This window comes from Pimephales promelas, chromosome 5, assembly GCF_988280905.1.
Source record: "Pimephales promelas chromosome 5, fPimPro1.hap1.1, whole genome shotgun sequence".
Lineage (NCBI taxonomy): Eukaryota > Metazoa > Chordata > Actinopteri > Cypriniformes > Leuciscidae > Pimephales > Pimephales promelas.
The window spans coordinates 25,669,246-25,688,306 of record NC_142773.1 but is presented as its reverse complement, the minus strand read 5'-3'; the positions used below and the strand labels follow the sequence as shown (position 1 = coordinate 25,688,306).

Sequence of the window (19,061 nt, the reverse complement as noted above, 5' to 3'; positions counted from 1 at the left end):
AGTCATTTTACCGCTATGATCTAATTTTACACTTCTGGTTACTCTGAGGGCAACCGACCCATTGCAGAGACAATGATGTTGAAATGCTGCAATTTTTCTTATTTCCCCTTATTTTTGGCTGTAGAGCCAGTCTGATCCTCATCTGATCCCCAGGTCATGTTTGTAAATGAGAAGTGGTTCTCAAACATTTTACCTGGATAAATAAAGGTTAAAAAAAAAAAAAAATACGTGTATGAAAGATGCCAGATGCTTTTTATTTCAACAAACTTTATTTCTGTAAAAATATGTGACACTTAATTTGGTGCCTGTGTCAGGAATTATAGTACAACTACCGTTAACACATTATAGCTTAGACTAAATAAAATAAAAACGTGGGTAAATAAAACGTCTTTTTTATGCATGACATTCAAATTTTATCATAATTGTCAAATATTATGATGGGGGGGAAATCATTAATATCCATTTAAATTTTTAGAAATTATCATACAGTACAAAGTCCTTTGTTTGCAAAACACTGTAATAAAATAAAAAAGAGGTTCTGTAAAGGTCATAATACAATATGCCCTTACTTATGAAAAGCACCCTTTGAGTAAGGAATGACACTGTGATGTCAGTTAGTGTATATATACACTAAATTAAAGAACTAAAGCCTATTCTATTAAAAAATCTGCCTTTTGTAACATGATACAAAATACAGTTACACAGTATGTCATCTACAGTGGCTTTCCTGATATGAAGATCCATTCCAACCTGGTTTGATCCAATTCCCACACGTTTTTGATTTTGTATTTTTTGTCATGTGATTGTTAATACACTGCTACCCTCCTTTTCAGTGACCTCTTCTGTCTGCCCGATGCGCCCACTGGGCGGATTTTAATTTCGGCAAAGTCAAGAGAGTGCAGGTGCCCCTTCCATGGCTCCCAGTTTACTCCCTGGAAGACACAATCAGGAATGTATTTAAGGTGGGCTGGGGGGGATTAAATTCCCTTAAATTTCTTTGAAAAAATGTTCTTATTTTAAAAAGAGTTTTGAAAATGCAGACGAAAAGTTTTTAAAAAGTTGGTACCTCGTAACACCTAAGCTTAGTATGACGTTTAGGAAAACATTTTCTTCTCTTTGTGGCCTAAAATGTTGTTTTCACTCCTCAACATTTAGTACAACCTTCCTGTTAGCCTCACCGAAATAAGGGCTCTAATGGGAACATAAATCTCCAACCAACTTGAAAGTATCGTCTTATTTGTGAACTTATGGGATCTGATAGATTCAGGACACTGCTTTTCTTCTGAATTATTGGGCTATTCTTTGTACATGGCTTGGCTTTAAATCCTGCCTTCAGTGTTGTAATTTGAGAGCTCCCTCTGTTGGTTATTACATTTCATTACATGGCAGATCCCTTTTTTTTTTCAAAATATCATTCAGCTTCAAAACAAATCATCATAACTCACCATACTGTGCCTGTTATCCCCAAATTTGCCGTTCAGATTGGCCAGGTGGCAGTTCTTGTACCACCAGGCGCCTTGGTGAGTCAGAGCACAGTTACCAAGTGCAATGTCATTGTCTGAATCAACTGTGGAGAAATGCCCTCCCTGGTGGTAGGTCATGGCATCACCTGTGCACAATGTGTTATTAATAAAATGCCTTTGCTTCATATAGCTTGCTAGGCATAATCAGATTACATAATCCAACTCACCAGCGTTTCCTTTGTAGTTGCCAATGGTAAGTTTAAACTTCTGTTTGGATGGTGCTACTTTGAAGTTATCGTAGACGGCATATTTCCGCTCTGATCCAAAGCCCAAATCGAAACGCACCTCATACTGTGTAGGAGTATTAGTCAGCTCATGGATCTTCTCCAAGCCTGTTCCAAAAAAAAAAAAAAAAAAACAGAAAACCTCTGAGCAACTCAAATCAATATCTATTTCTTTATGAACCAAAGACGTGTCTAGGTGAAAGGTTTCAATAAGCATATTATGTGAAATCTTTATTGGATATACCGAGCCAAAATTCATCTTTCAGTTCTCCAAAGCCTTTCATATAGTCTCTCCAACGCTTCATGAAATCTAATTTGCCGGTGTTTCGTCTCTGGAACACCTGTGGTCGATGCATTGGGTAAGTTGTTAAATACAACACTCATGCTATACTGTAGATGCAAATTGAATAAAAAAATGAAGACAGGAAGAATATTTTATAAATGAAACTTAGCACTCACAATCCAGCCACCACCATCAGTCGTCATGTCACAGTACACCTGCATGGTTCTACTTTGGTTGCTATTGATGTAGATTGTGTAGATGCCACTCTCCAGGTTTCCATTCCTCATAATCTGAGTGCAGTCCATTGGGAACGGGTAGGCCACACTCTCTACAAATAGCCCCAATTCAATGAATCAATGATGCTTTTTATTTCTATTAACTTTCTTTTTATTTAATATTTAGTACAAATAAGGCCGAATGAAGGAATATGGTATTGCATACATTACCTGTACTAAATATCGTCTCCACTACCCTACTCCTCTTTGAGCCCCGGTAGGCAATAAGGGTGACAATGTACCTTTTCCCCATTGCAAGGCCAGAAAGAGCAAATCTATTGTCCTGGGCAGTCAAAGTTTTTTCCAAAGTCTAAAACAATAAAGCAGATAAATTAATCAAACAAAGAAGAACTCAGTTGTGCCAAAATGACAAATGTCTCATAGTATAATATCAAATGGGCCAACTAACAAACAGAACAGCTACAATTTAAACGGGGAACACTTTACAATAAGGTTCATTGGCTAATGTTTTGGTTATCATATATAACAAAGAACAATCATTGTTTACATCAGTTTATTACAACATTCATTTCATATTAAAATAAAATGTTCACTACTGTTCAAAAGTTTGTGGAAAATTCAGAAGTTAATACTTTTATTCAGCGAGGATGCATTCAACTGATCAAAAGTGACAGTAAAGACATTTATAATGTTACAAAAAAGTTTGGATTCAATTTCAGGTCCCACTTGTGTTGAGGCAGAGCAGAGACTAGAATCATGGGGTTTCTGATTTCCCTTTCAAAAGGGAACTCGCACTGCAAAAATCCAATAGGGTAAAACCTATTGCAATTAATGGCATAGTACACTCACTAACCGGTTCATAGAGACAGGACTCCTGGAGAGTAGAACTTAGCTTAGCACTTTATAACCCTTGCAAACGAGGGGAATAACTCTACTTGATCCTGGATCTACACAGCGTTTCAAAGCCCTGTGGAGGCTGGGCACTCTAAATGGACTCTAAAAAGGGGGGTGCCTCCAGCCCTAGGGCTAATCTATCATGAAGGCCTTGTGAAAGTCCTTCAAACTTCTGACCAGACTTAGGGAGTTAAGTATTCAAACAGAGCGATCCTCAGATTCTGGAACATTATGCTCAATCTGATAAGTACTGACCAGGCTCTGGGCTAAAATCAGGGAGGCTCCATGGGGCCTGCAACATGATATTTAATGCCTTTGCAATGCTAAGCATCCAACTCGTAGAGGAGTCACCTTCAACGAGGTCTGTTAATGCCTAAATACTTAATAGCGAGGACATTAACTGATGCAAGAAGCACCTGGGGTGCAGAAAGTGTGCAGATTCAGACTGCAGTGTTATGCAAGATTTAATGCAGCAGAGCATGCCTTCGCCTCCCTGAACTTTCCCACCATCGTCTCGATGGAGGTGCCAAAAAGTTCAGAAGGCGACACTAATGGATCGAGGAGAAAAGGTTTCTTTCTCCCTAATGTCATCCAAGTTCAACCACGGATGCCAGTGTAACGGAGGCCAGCGTTGCTGTGAACGAGGTAAACTAAGACCTAGGTGGAGGGGTTGCATTGGTGCCGTGACTCGGATGGGAGTGAGGTTTAGAGGGGTGAGTGTAACAGAGGCCAGCTAGTAGTTGCTGTGCAAGTAAACCTCACTCCTCTGATCTCAATAGGCACTCCAGCAGTAGCGGTTCTAGGCACGGGCGAACCGGGCAGTCGCCCGGGGCGGCATTTCTTCATGTCACATGGGGGGCGGCACGAGCAGTTAAAAAAATACTCTGTGCCGCGAAGTTTTTCTATTTTTTATCATTTCGATTCAATTATTGGCAATGGCGCCCTGCTTGCTGAGAAGGTGCCATGCGCAGAAGCGATGTCAAGGGGATCTCCTGATTAGTTCACGTATCGCGTCTTTTGCGCGCTCGAGGTCGTTATTTCAAATCCTCTATGTTTCAAATAGGCGCACGGAGAGCGCGCTCATTATGCGCTCACGGGAAGCGCGCTCATAAACTTTTCAGCACGTGCACCCAAACACTTGGGTGGTTTTCTCTTCTCCGTAAATAAATATTTTAGCAGAGCTACAGCAAGCGTTTTTCTGTGGTGGAAATACATTAGCTACTAAAACTCCTTTGTCGTTGTGGAGAGCGCAGGGTAATGATGAGTGCATGGTTCTATAGCAACGACAGCCATGGGAAAATCGGTACGAATTTTACTATTAATAATAAAAGATAAGCTACTGTGCACTATAAATTTCAGGCTTTAGGTATTAGGCTTTTTGAACAAGATTCTGTGTTTGTGATCATTTTGGTCACCATATTATCTAATAGTTTTCTTAATGATCAACTAAAATCAACTTTAATTATGATTTTTTACAGTTGCCTAATATGCAATTTTTTTGGAGGGGGGGCGCTCGAAGGGGGTCTCGCCCTGGGTGTAATTCAAAGTAGAACCGCCACTGCACTCCAGTGTCAGAGGCTAGAGGCTACAGTCTTTAGCCTCCTCGTTAGAGCGCCCGACTCTCACGCCAGAGACACGGGTTTAAGGCCTCCACAGAACGGGGTGAAATAGGATCCAGGTGGAGGGGTTACATTGGTGCCGTGACCCGGATGGGAGTGAGGTTTAGGGGGGTGCGTGTAACAGTTGCTGTGCGAGTAAACCTCACTCCTCTTATCTCAATAGGCGCTCTAACAACAGAGGCTAGAGGATGCAGTCTTGGCCTCGCACGATGGAGGGGTTTTGCCTATCCCTGTCCACCATCGAGTTTGTCCGATGTTTGTTTGGTGGCCCGGAGAGCTAATCTGTAGTGCGGCGCAGCTCGTTTTCACTGCGTCAGGGGAAAGATCCCGACCTTGGTCCAAATCTTTCAGAGGATCAGCGTGGTATGCTTGCAGCACAGCCATTGCGTATGCCCTGCCTTTTAAACGTAATGTTTGTTTAAAAGGCAGTGCCAGAGCACTTGGTGTCGATGCCTCTCCAACCACGATGGTGATGAATGCATGCTGAACACGGGTTCTTCCATGCATTTTCAATCTCATTGTATAGATCGGGCAAAAATGGAATGCTTTATTCCAGCCATAACGCTCCAACTCATCATACGCAGGGCAGGGTGGCTGTAAGGGTGTGAGTTGTAAATCCTATTCACCCTCATCAGCCATCTCCTGCTTTCTTGGGCTGCCAGTAGCAACTTCATTTGCCAGCACGAGCAGCTGAGGGGCATGAGAGATAAACAACTCCCTTAAACTCCTTGGTACAAGAGAGCGAAGTACAAAAAAAATCTTATAAATGGAAAAATGGAAAAATGTGTGATCTCTCTCTCTCTCTCTCTCTCTCTATATATATATATATATATACAGTAAAATGATTAAGTAAATGAAGAAATTAACAGTAGTATTATTTCATTTTAGCTACGACAGTATTTAGTCTTACTGTACAATACCTTGTAAAAGTGTTACCAATTAAACGGATACAGTATGCAATTGAACAACTTTGTGTGTAGAGCAAACCTGCATGCTGCCATCCTCAGCCCTGTAGGTCAGGATGTAGCCATCAATATTAGCCTGAGGAGCTTTCCATGTAATAGTGGAGGTTTCAGTCTTAACATCAGTGGCTTTGAGATTCTTGGGTGCATCAATCTCTGCGAATCAACAAAAATTGCTTGGTTAAATGAGGTTGACATTGTGTGTCTGGAATTGGTCATGAGAAAACAACTCATTCTAAATGAGCTCTTAATAGATGAGAAATGTCTCTCCTTATAACTATGAGAGTTAGCCTTCCAGTTAGTGTTGAAAAATGATGGATTCTTCCTCTTTAAGCTTTCTGTGCTGAATTAATTCAGTTATCACTACTGCTGAGACAAGACCTTAGCAAAGACCTTCGTCATGCTTCATTTGACATTTTTAGGCAGAAGATGAAAGCACAGGCACAGAGCCACGCTGCCTTCATGAATCTAATAACCTGTTTCAGCTTCTGTTGTGGCTTTTCTGCTTGAGCGAGAGCCTTTCACAGCCCAGACATAGACTGTATAGAGACCTCCAGGCTTCAGACCAGTGAAACTGTAGGAGGTGCTGTCGGCTCCTACTCGAACCTACTGACCGAAGCCATCTATAGAGCTGTAGCTCAGCATGTAGCCATCAACGTCAGCCTGCACCCTGTCCCACGTCACCGACAACGAGTCATCTCTTGGGTTAAGAGGTTAGTAGGAGCATCTATGTCTAAAAAGCCATTTGTACAACAGTGTTAATGCTTTAAGGAAGTACTGACATTTGTCTCCTTCAGTTGTTTTTCCATTTTCTGGGATTCATCTCAAGATTAAGAGTTGACCAGTGAAAGATATGAAATAAATGAAAAGGTTAGATGTGTGAAGTACTTAAAAAGAAAAGACATGTACATTCTATATGTTTGTCAACGAGTATAGGACTTAAAGGTGAACGTGATTTCACCAAAGTGAACATGTTCATGGATCAACATTCCAATCAATCAGTCAGATTTGAGGGATAGTTTAAAGTTAATGTCAATCTTAGGCTTCCAACAAGGGTTAGGGGCTTCAACATCATTCTTATTTACCAATCATTTCCCTCTTATTTTAGGGAGAAGTTATGGGTAGGGTTAGGTTTAGGGGTAGGAATAGAGTTTTTGGAAAGGAATGTTGTTCCAGGATCAATAAAAGATGTTGATGCAGGAACATGCCTTACTTTTCAAAATCACAGCAACCAGGACATAAACTAGTAAACCTGTAGGGGGCGCTGTAGTTTCTTCTCATTTGGCCAGAGTTTTGATTGTAACAGATGTCTTTCTATTCTTTGATCAAGAAGTTAGTAGGAGTATGCATTTCTAAATTAACAGTTAACACATTTGATTAAAGGTGAAGGACTGTCATACTTCACCACTCGTGAAGACTATCTATCTTCAAACGTCAAGGCTTTCTAAATATTCTACACAGTTATATGAATTTCTTTGAATTTCAATACATTTTAACTCAACTTCTTTACTTTCATAGTCAAATTGCAATTCTGCATCCAGTTTGTTTGCTCAATTCTAATTATTTTCAAATTCAATTCTGAATGGAGGGAAACGTTTAAGAAATGACATCACTTTTAATGCACATTTCTACATTTGAGCCATGCATGATTGAAAAATGTATCTGTAGAAAGAAACATAAGGCTACATGTCTCAGTACAGCACAATAACTGAAATTTAGGGAGGGTAATTTGAAAGTCAAATTTAGTGCATCAGAAGAAAATCCACTCACTGAAAGGTCCTACTTAAAGCGTTATTATTTCTGCAAACAGATAAATGGTCCATGACAGAGAACTTTGTGTTAGTTTGCATGAGCTGATTGATGCAATTCAAAAACCTGTTAATGCTTCTGTTGAGCTCTTTTCGCTAGTGCGAAGGCCCTTGATGGCCCACACATAGACTGTGTAGAGAACTCCAGGCTTCAGACCAGTGAAACTGTAGGAGGTGCTGTCAGCTCCTACTCGAACCTCCTGACCGAAGCCACCTATAGAGCTGTAGCTTAGCATGTAGCCATCAACATCAGCCTGCACCCTGTCCCACGTCACCGACACCGAGTCCTCTGTCACCTCCTTGCTCATGAGGTTAGTAGGAGCATCTATGTCTAAAAAGCCATTTGTACAACAGGTTAATGCACCACATTTATGCATTAAAGCCATGCACGTATAGACAGTGCAGCAGAGGAGAAGATGATGTATGTCCATGTAAAGGAATGCATCACTGAACCACGAAGAGGGTAGAGTATCTATCCTTTTTATACCGAAACAACGAATGCTAGGATGCAGATAGCAATTGCTATTATTTCCCATCACAATTTGACTTTATTTCCCTCTTGGATCTTGGTAAAGTTTTTTTTATCTTATCTAATACTGGTTGCTTCTTTAAAAAGTTGAGCAAAAAATAAATGACTTTCATTAGTGTAAAATTGGAAGTTCTCTGTGCTTATGAAAAGTACAATTTTCTCAAATTAGTGTTCAAGCTTGATTAATGCAGCCAGCAGGTTCTGTTAGAACGTTGCAATTCATCATTATACGACACAGAGACGGAAAACAAAACAGCGCCGAATGCTGCTGCTGTATAATAGTATTATTTAAAAGCATGTCATATAAATGTCTTGTATGAATGCTTTAATGCTTATGGGAATTTATCCATCAAAACTAACAAGGAATTTCTTGCAAGCACTCCTTTTCTGTCAGTGTCTGTGTTGTTGTGTGAGCACAATAAATAACTGGCCAATCAACACTCAATCAATATGTATATAAATAATATTTATCATTTTTATGCTGTCATTTTTTTGTTGTTGTTGACATTTCGGTAACCTCGAATCCAATCCACATCATTAAAATGTAAACTTATCATTCCTAATCAAGGATAATAAAAAGCTACTGTTCGTCTACCACAGATCTGTTAACCTGATCGATACTTTGCATTTAATTTGAAGATTTATGCATTAAAGTGAAGTATTTGCACAGAGCAAACATGTTTTGAGAGGAGTGATGAGTGAATTATTGTGCAATCAACTGTGTATTATGTATATTAACATAAACACAGCATCACTATGTTACATAAAATGTCTGAAGCTAATTAAGTCAGCTACAGAAGCAAACATTATGAAGTTCAGGCACCAGCTACTATAAGTAACATTTCCAACAAAATAATTTATACTTTAGATTCCTTGATTCCTGTAAGCAAAACCTTATATATTCCACTTGTTAAAGGCTGTATCATTCTTACATGAAAACACAATGTAAATAAAAAATACAATGAGGGTCACACTATAGTGCACAGATTTCTTCTAATGCTCTTTAGATGCTGTAATGTGAACAGTGATAAATGGTTATGGAAACCAAACAGAGGATACGCATGGGCACATTAGTTATGCATCCAAGTGCTTCTGTTTGGGTTGTGTTTCCTGACTGGATGTCAGCTGCTAATGCACTTAGACCATCTGGTATACCGTCTACAGCATCACCCACTGGAAAAATATTAACTTTCTTGTTCTCACTTGTAAACTTGAATTTCTATGAAGGAGTCTTATTATTACAAGGTTGGCAGTTTAAAAGAGCTGAAAAAAAAAACATCCCTTCTATATGTCTTGATGCCTGTTAATGATGCTTGGTCTTATGGAAAATTAAATACTAGAAAATGATGGCTCCACAATATACGGTTGAAAACTGGTAAGTTGCTGCTGCATGCAATGCTGATTCCCAGATAAAATGCTCACTGTGCATCTGCTACATGCACAAATGTAAATGCTTTCTGCTAGGAATGCATGCAAAGGCCTTGATGGAGAGACAAAAACTCTGCCAAAAGGAAATAAAATCAAGCAAGGAAATGACTGCTTAGATGCACGTGAAAGCAATGAGAATCTGAGAATGTCACTCTGAGAAACTAGAAAGATCAAAGCCAATTGGCAAGATCCCTTGAGGGAATGCTTGAAATGAGGAAATAAAAACAGAGGGTAAAGCCCCAAATCCTCACCCAGAAGGTGAACAGCTTACCCGTCTCAGCCTCAGTCATGCTCTTCCTACTGGAACGAGAGCCCTTATAGGCCCAGAGGAACACTGTGTACAGGACTCCTGGCTTCAGAGAGGTCAGCTGGTAAGACGTAGCGTCCGCTGCCACTTTAATTTCTCGGCTGGTGCCCTCTGCAGAGCTGTAAGTCAGCGTGTAGCCATCAATCTCAGCACGAACACCATTCCACGTCACAGTTGCGGAGTTCTCTGTCACCTCCCTGGTTGCCAGATTAGTTGGGGCATCAATGTCTATTGTATAAGATGAGTCAAGACATTCGGTTTAAAAAATATGCACCAATAAAAGAGAAACGATTTTCTAAATTAAAACTTGAAGACAGTGACTCTGGCATCCCTACAGCCATGTAAAATTTAAATGAGTATTTTGTCCAGCAAAAATATTTAAACAATTTAAATTGTACACACAATAAAAATAAATTAAAAGACAATAATATTTACATGAAATATTCATGACAAATGTACTAATTACTCACAATTGTATATGATAAAAAAGACCAGATATTTCATTTAAATTCTCAGATTTTTGTTGCATACATTTTATTTTATTATTATTTATTTATTTTATTAAGTATTTTGATGAATAATGTTTAATGTATTTAAATATTTATAAAATGCTCTTTTTGGGGGATAAATTTACAATACATTAACTTTCCCACACCCCCATATTACATGGATGTTAGTTACCCGACAAAACTTTTTCACAGTCAATGATTCTTTGTGAATTCATTAATAAACGGCAAACTTGTAGTATTTTGTATGCAAGGGAAAGTAACTGCAGGAACAAGATTCTGTTTTTTGTATTTCATCAGGCTTATGGATTCTCAATTATCAAGACCTGAAGAGCTGAGGATGTGCGCAGGGTCATATAGGCAGTGCCGTAAGCATTTGTGAGCAGTTTCACTGGAACTAAGAGAGTGCCCATGCAATGCAATGGAGGAAGTGAGGAGACAAGGAAAAGCAATCATCATTTAGGTTACCGTTCTGTGACTGCGGCAGGGTTAGCCGAATGTCACCATGCTATCCGCATCATGGAAACTGAGTCCTGATGCCTTCCGAGATTGCTAGAATCCATTTTATGCTCTCTGATTGCCAAGGTGGGCTTATCATGTTTGACTCGTCTGGGTTTTAGACATGGACCAGAATACAAAACAACACCTTACACTGGACAGCAGACAACACCAATGCTAAACGCATTTGTGAGACATTGAAAACATCATGACGCTGCAATTGCCTAGTCAATATCTCATTACACAAACCACCACTCATAAACCATATTATGTGCCAAGCAGCTCTTTTCTGTGTTATGTCTTATACACATAATACAGTATGTGCTTTATCAAACGTGTGGCCAGAGGGATTCAGCCAAACTGCCAAATGTATCTCTATTCCTGTCTCTGATCATTGAAGTATAGTCAGATTTGATATATTTCTCCCAAATTTCTCTGGACACATGTCAAGCGTCCAGGCCAGGGTACAGCAGGGGAGAGCAAATAAGTTGGAAGCACTTTTCTATCCATCATGACAATCGGGGCAGAATTCATGTCTATGTCAAGATGTGCATTGTAGAAAATACATCGCAATGCAAAACGATGCACAGAAAACAATGCGATTATTCAACGACTTGTGAGTGCATTCGTTTCATCTGCATTGCATTTAGCACAGCATATAAGAAAACAAGCTCACGAATACACTCAATGTAAGTTGTAGATCAACAACTCAATGTTGTAGATGTGCATGTGTTATGTAATAGAATTAAAATATAGCTTTAATAAATGTTTGAAATTTGTCCAACCCAATCTCAAGGCAATTTGTGTGAATTTTACGATGTGGCTAATTCGAATGAATTTGCGAGATAGCGTTGAATTCGTCACTATACCATGCGGTACACTCAGCAAATTGTTTTTGGTAATGGCTTTTATCAGAGAAAGTTTTCTTAAGTTAAAATAGACCTTTCTCAAGAGAAAACACCTGAACCATTTGTTTTAATGATTTTGAAAGCCCTTCCTGGTAAATAAAGCTTTAAAGTAGCGCAGGTCAAGATGTGAGGTCTTGTTTACCCCAGGACATTAAGTTCTTTGAAGCAGTCCAATCCAATGATTCTTTCCACTGAACAAATGATGCATTAAACTCCCTTGTGGTGGCAAAACTACACCTGATCGTTATGGAGGAGGCGAGGACACGTTGATTTCAGGGTAGTACAAAAGTCTGCGGCAGATTGAATGGCTTCAATTGTAGAAGAAACATCCCCTATAGAGCAATTTTATTCCTTTTATAGAGGCAGTCCTTTTATTTAATTTAAAAGTTGTTTGTCTATGGTTCCCAGGAATTCGAAAAAAAAACAACAAACTCAAAAGTGCTGTTCAAGTCATCGATGCTAAAAGAAACCTGTTTTTTATGTTGGATTATTATCCCCGGGTTCCTTGTAAAGCTCGCAATCAGATCCATAAATTTCACTGTTCATTCTCAGGTCAGGCTGAATGCTTCAGTTGCAAAACACAAGGAATTCTACATTAAAGAGTATGGCCGCCCTGCATTGCATTGGATGACAAGAAGAATAATATACACTCTGTGATGCACATGCACAAAATATGTCATGTCCATGAAGAAGCATTGAAAAACCATTTCCTGTTCCTACGGTTTGGTGAGACTAAGTGTGGGAGTATCTGGTGCTGTAATTCATAAGTTGCTGAGCAGAGGGAAAATCCTGTCTACTGGAGGCCCCTCTAATAGCTGCTGTAGCTGTCAGGAACAGACTTAAAGGATGTAGTACTATCGTAAATTTAAAGGCACAGTCTTTAGTCACAGGTGTTAAATTCACACTAACCTGAGCACTTTTTGAAAATGAGAATCGTGTTGAGGCTCAAATTAGGTATGTGCAACAGAAATAAAATATTTAATGTGGAATAACACCTGGGTTGGAGCCACCTCACCCAGACTATCCTGCCCTCTCACTCAAAATGGATGAGATTTTAATCCCTCCGCCGTGATAAAATCACCCCTGTCCTCTACAACCTTCACTGACAGTCAAACACAGGATCAACTTCAAAATACTTCTCCTCACATACAAAGCACTTAATAAACTTGCTCCTCCATACTTCATCATCTATGTGGGCTGCGTCTTTACATTGATTGTGTAAGTAAATGGATGTCTGCGTGTTGTCAATTCGGCGGGTAACTTTGACAACATAAACGAACAGATGCATATGGCTGCAACTATATTGTTATTTTTATGGCATAATTACCTGCAGCACCAACTATAAACAAGACTAGTTAAAATTCACCAAATGAACGTCCTCATCGTGCGAACATTTTATCGTCGCTGGCAGGAAAGGAGGAGAAGACTGCAAGTTGACTTCTTATTATGTCGTCAGACCATAATTCGGTAACACTTTATTTTGATAGTCCACTTTAGACATTCTACTAACTATAAATAACTTTTCAACTACATATCAACTAACTGTCATTAGAGTATTAGTAGACTGTCAGCTTGAAAAATCTGCTAACACTTTATTTTGTTGGTCCCTCAACAGACATTCAACTGACTATAAGTAACTTGGCGACTACAAGTAAACTTATTCTCCTAACCCAAAGCCTAACACCTAACCATAACATAAGAGTCTACTGACAGTTTACTATAATATACTAATACTCTAATGAGAGTTAGTTGACATGTAGTTGAAAAGTTACTTATAATTAGTAGAATGTCTAAAGTGACTATCGAAATAAAGTGTAACCCATAATTCAATTAAAAACCTCGACTCCTCATCTCCACATGTGCAACCGCAACTAATTTTTCCTGCCACATTCTGTTTTTTTCGGCTTTTTGGGAACCACCAGAACTTCCCGTAAAAGGTCTAAAAGTCTGAACCATACAGAAATGCTTTCATACTAGAAACGAACCAAACCAACAATTGTTCAATTTGATCCAGACCGAGACTACCTCTTTTCGTCGGACCAAATTTCATCGGTTTGGTCCGGACTGTGGTCCGGGGGAGGTTTCACACCTGTAATTTCGATTCGGACCAAACTGAAAATTCCGAAAGTGTGGACCAAACAAGGTAGGTGTGAAAGACATGTTTATGTGTGGTGGTTTAAAACGAAACGAATTTTAAATCGATGAGTTAAAATTTCAAATATGTTGGCCTGGCAATTTTCCTTTTGTTTTATATCGTATTAAAAGATCTGCCATCTGTATTTCTTCAATAGCTTTCAGTTTCATAGTTGTAGTAGTGATAGGTTTGTTTACAGTCCAACAAATACGTGAATGGGCCACATTTGATGTTCTAGCTGGGGTTACTTTGTGTTACTGTTACGATAGCCAGCCCTTCTGGATTATCCGTTTCAGCGCCCCCTTTCGTACGGTTACTCACATAATTGCTTCCTAGTATGCAGGACTGCTGATTGACTGCTGAATGTCTATCACCTGTTCTGATTTAACTCTGATTAGTTAACCTATATCTGGCTTGTTAACCTGGCTTCCGTTAATGAAGGATTGTTTCACTGTTGTGTGCGTGTCTGAGAATTGCTGGTTTTACTCTGCTTGCACCGGTTCTGAATAACACCCAAATTATTTATTCTAGATAGAAGGTATTACAATGTACATTCATTCTGAGCCAATATTCTAAAAATCCAACACAAAGCTGAAGTTTCCAGCAACTTTTTGGCAACAGCCTGACTGTGTAAAGTAAATTATCTTTGCTTGGAAGGGATTAGCGCTGCACTGCAGTTCTTAATGCCCAATTCTGATTTGTTGCCCATATCCGATATTTTTTGACCATCCGTTTACACGTTCTTTCAATAGTGACCCATATCCGATTCATGCGTGACCTTTGATATGTTATGTCAACATTTGTCCACATTCCTCTCCTATGACGACACAATGTTCCGTCCCTTTGCAGATGCGCGTTGGGGTTGTTCTCATCATTAAACCATGGATATGTAGTCCAATGCCTCAGAAAATCTGATCTACCTGTTCACATGACAGTCGCATTGATTTAAATCTGATTTATTTCCACATATGAACGAGGCCTGAAACCGATCTCGACATATCCGAAAGCACGGATTTTTTTTTTTTTTTTTTTTACGTGCATATGATACACAGTTTTAGCACATGCATATGATACGCACTTTATGGCATGTAATACGCACGTACCCCACACCACTAATCCTACCCAAGGGGTTTACAGAGCGTATCATATGCATGTAAAAACTTGCGTATAAATTGCACTGTAAATACAAAGCGTACTAAAGACGCATTTCGGGAGATTTGGTTGGATCAGCTAACTGAGACTTGGCAAACTCTAACAGCTACAGTAATTTATCTTATCTTAACTTTGGGTAAGAGTCCCATAGGTAAACAGCCTGAGAAAGTAAACTATATTTATGCTTACAGCAATAATTCAAAGATACAGATAAAAATATAGCATTTCCATGCCCTGCATTTGACATATTAAAGTCGCACCATGAATGTAACTGTGGTAACGTATGATAAGTTTTCTTTGCAACCATAGTTTTGTGTCTTAACCATAAATCTAAAGGGATGATCTTATTATTGGGCCAAAAGCACTGTTGGATAAATATTTAACAAGGAATATTACAGCTCCCAAAAATCCATAAATACTAGTCCAAGCATTTAGGCTATAAAATTTAATGCTAAAACATGAAAAATCCTTTTTAATGATTTAAGGGCTATGGCTAATTGACATTTTAATAAGGGGAATATTATATGACCAGTCCATCAGAATTATTCTACAACATTTCCAAAAGGACATGCACAAATCACATTTTTAAAAGACTTATTTTCATTAGACATCATTGCGCACTTCTAATGGGGATTTACAGACCACAGTACAAATTTATTTCCACATCATTTGACAGGTTTAGTTAGTATAAGGATCTCATTGTTGGCAGACTATCAGCTCTAAAGCATCCTGGATCACTACCTTTAAAATATCTTCAGCTTCAACCACTAAGATACCTATAATAATAATAATAATAATAATACAGAAACCGATGCCTCTAGGGTTCTTCATGAATATTTGTTGGTTTTGGACATGTGTATTTTTTCAGAGCAAGAAATGTTAGAACTGCCACATTTCAATAGCCCTGGGTGAAATAATAAAATGGATTTGTTGTTTTTTTCAGTCAAGGAAGCAATTTAATTGATTTATGGTGACAAGGAAAATATCTGTCTTGCGCACTGGGCTGTAAAGATTTTAACTACCATTGGACACTGAACCCTTTCAGAAGAAAATATTTTCTGAGAGGAAAGCATGAAAGGACTCCCTCCATTAAAAGATTGTTGTGGTAAAGATTTCTATCCCTAGCATCAACATCAGAACAATAATCTGATTTCTGCATCTATTTGTCTCTAATTTTTCACTTCCTTCATTTCTTTCAGTATCTTTTAAAGTTGTAATTTCTACACAGACAAAGGTCAGGGGTCAGGTTTGACCTTTCGTACAGACAAGATTAGAATAATAAAATGTAAAATCACATATAATGTGAAAACGACACGGGCTAATAAACATGTTGAATATAATAATGTTGTATTGTAAAAAAGAATGACCTGAAGAATGAGAATGGCCTTCTAAAAAAAATGTAAATAAGAAAAGGATTCTGTTTTGGGTTTAGGGGACAGAAAATATAGTTAGCTCAATTTAAAAAATGCAATAGAAGTCAATGAAAAGTCCTCACTGTGATAGAAAAACAAAAGTGTTATCTCATACATTTTACTTTCCACTTAATGCATTGCAACGAGGCACATCACTGACCTGTGACCCCTGTGGCATACGATGGCTTGCCTTCAATTTCACCTTTGATCACTTGTACACCTATCTGATATTCTGTTCCTGGGTTGAGGCCTGAAAAACACACATTCATGTTGTTCTCACTACACAGCCACTGAATTAAACATACTCTGTCTGAAGCTCAGGAACCCATTATAATAGATGGATGTATTGCAGCAGACTGACCAACAATGGTGTGCAAGGTTTTAGCCTCCTGGCTCATGGCCACGTTCTCCACTCCTCCCTGACCATCAGGGCTAGAATGGGTCAATTTGAAGTGGTCCACAGCGATCGCAGGGTTCTTCCAGTCCACCTGAATGGAGTCCTCTGTCTGGCCCACCACCTTTATTCCTTCAATACCAGACACCTCTGAAGAGAAAAGCAGATCGGGGCAATATCTGTTATGCACAGTAAATAGTATTTTTTGATTATGTTTCACTGCACAATATGACAGTAGTAGCATATAAATTTACATTGTCACTGTTACAACATGACTCATTTTGTTTACCAGTGGCATTGTAGAATTACCCTATTCTCTGAATGTATTTATTCATGAATAATTTTTTCTTAGGAGAAATCAAATCCCCGAGAGGCGTGCGACCTCTGACATATATAGTAATTGTAAGTCGCTTTGGATAAAAGCGTCAGCTAAATGAATAAATGTAATGTAAATGTAGGGGGCCCCCTAGTGGTGGTGGGGCCCCAAGCAGCCGCTTAGTTCGCTTAAGCCCCTTTCACACAGAGATTCCGGAAAATACAAGGATAATGTGACCCGGCATTTGTCCCAGGATTGTTCGATTTCGGTTCATTCACACATGACGTCAGGATGAGACGTGTAACGTACGCGTCGAAAACATGTACACGTGCATACCACAAAGCTGGTGAACGATCTCAGCTTCAGCGCGGATAGTGAGGAGCTCCTGGTCTCTGCTTTTGTTCCAGTTTGCAGACATTTGTTCGTCCTTTCTTTGTTGATGACGAACACAAAATTTCTTCTAAGAGCAACAGAGTCGCACAATGGCACGAGCGTCATCACTATGACACACTCCTTACGGCATTGGTCCTGGCTTTTGTCCACACAGCGCGCGTTTCGGGACTGATTCCGGCAATGTTACTTGGTCCCCAACCTGGCATTGATGCCGGTATCAATCCCGGGTCGTGTTTGTGTTCACACAGAATGCGTTCTGGCAATTTCCCGGGATCAACGTGCTGTGAAAGGGGCTTTATAGGGAGAGCCGGCTCTGCCGGTACTCCTCTTACATGCATCCGTCTTCAACATTCTGCCTCCGGAAGACAGAAATGAGTTACAGCCAAGTATTCTACCACTTCAGACTGAGTGGGCCCTTCTCATCTCTGTGAAGGGAATGCTTTCAATCCAGTGACTGACAATGTCCCATGCTGACCCTTCATCTTTGTCATCATATCCAGATGATCAGCACTTTCTCACGGGAGTCTAATGTGCTGTTAGAATGTACAACTGACCACATCAAAATGCTGTAGTGCACATCCCATTGTTACACAACTGCAAACATTCTTTTCCATGAAAATGTGTTCTTGGCTATTCATTGAACTCTACAAGCTTAGTTGCATCTGGCATTATGGTTAACACTACCCCTTATTTCTTTAGTTTACAAGGCATTGGAGACATCAAATCTATTTTAAGCTGTAAATAAATAAATAAAGCCCCTAATACTGCATGATTACAAGTATCTCTGTAGCATTGTAAGCAATCATTCTTACCGGTTGTAGCCACTATCTCATCAGAATCACTGTTAATGCCCCTGATGACAGCGTACACCTGCACTATGTACGTGACTCCGGGTCTGAGGCCTGTGATTAGGTAGGAGTTTTTTGTGTTTTCGACCTGGACCTCTTTAATGGCTCCCTCGTCTCCCTTTGGATAGTAGGACAGGATGTAGTACTCGGCTCCTCTTACAGACTCCCACTCCACCAGCAGAGATACATCTGTGACTTTGATCAGACGGAGGCCTTTTGGTCCTAGAACTGAAGTATGAAACAATGCTGTCACCACTGGCAGTTTATAAGCATTCTTTTACATCAGATGACATTGGGCCAATGCAATGGGGTCTGGTTTATTAAAGGATTTGTTCACCAAAAAATAACCGAGTGCAATAAGTCACAATTTACTGAGAATCTTCCCCCCTCTGAAACAAAAATGAGTGTGGGATTTACTTTGAAAAAATGTCAATTCACAAGTAATTCACAAGTAATTTAATGTATATACTGTATATATTGTATATATACTGTATTGGTATATATATATTGAAATTACAAATAAATAAAGTAGTAACAATTAGTTACTCTGAATTCAAAAATTAAATCAAGTAGAAAGACTAAAACAGTAAAACCTACTTCATTTTTTACAGGCTCAGTGTGCTCAGATCATTCCGATCTTTCCATGAACAAATCATTCAGACCATTTACATCAACCAATTTATTAAA

The 19,061-nt window shown here is 39.1% G+C and overlaps 1 protein-coding gene across 2 annotated transcripts in view; it reads right to left on the bottom strand.

Annotated features, from left to right (window-relative positions):
- Positions 1-256: 256 nt before the first annotated feature.
- Positions 257-19,061, bottom strand: part of tnn (tenascin N) — a 30,614-nt gene continuing 11,809 nt past the window's right edge. Inside the window, exons 4-15 of one of the 2 annotated variants that reach the window (XM_039654802.2) lie at positions 18,339-18,602; positions 16,785-16,967; positions 16,584-16,673; positions 9,778-10,041; positions 7,617-7,880; positions 5,767-5,897; positions 2,477-2,615; positions 2,207-2,358; positions 1,992-2,088; positions 1,691-1,855; positions 1,446-1,609; positions 257-932 (exon numbers count right to left, since the gene is read on the bottom strand). In XM_039654802.2, the coding sequence (XP_039510736.2) occupies positions 807-932; positions 1,446-1,609; positions 1,691-1,855; positions 1,992-2,088; positions 2,207-2,358; positions 2,477-2,615; positions 5,767-5,897; positions 7,617-7,880; positions 9,778-10,041; positions 16,584-16,673; positions 16,785-16,967; positions 18,339-18,602 (2,039 nt within the window). In that variant the 3' untranslated portion in view covers positions 257-806. The remainder of the gene's footprint in view (positions 933-1,445; positions 1,610-1,690; positions 1,856-1,991; positions 2,089-2,206; positions 2,359-2,476; positions 2,616-5,766; positions 5,898-7,616; positions 7,881-9,777; positions 10,042-16,583; positions 16,674-16,784; positions 16,968-18,338; positions 18,603-19,061) is intronic. The other variant, XM_039654803.2, reaches the window with a different exon arrangement.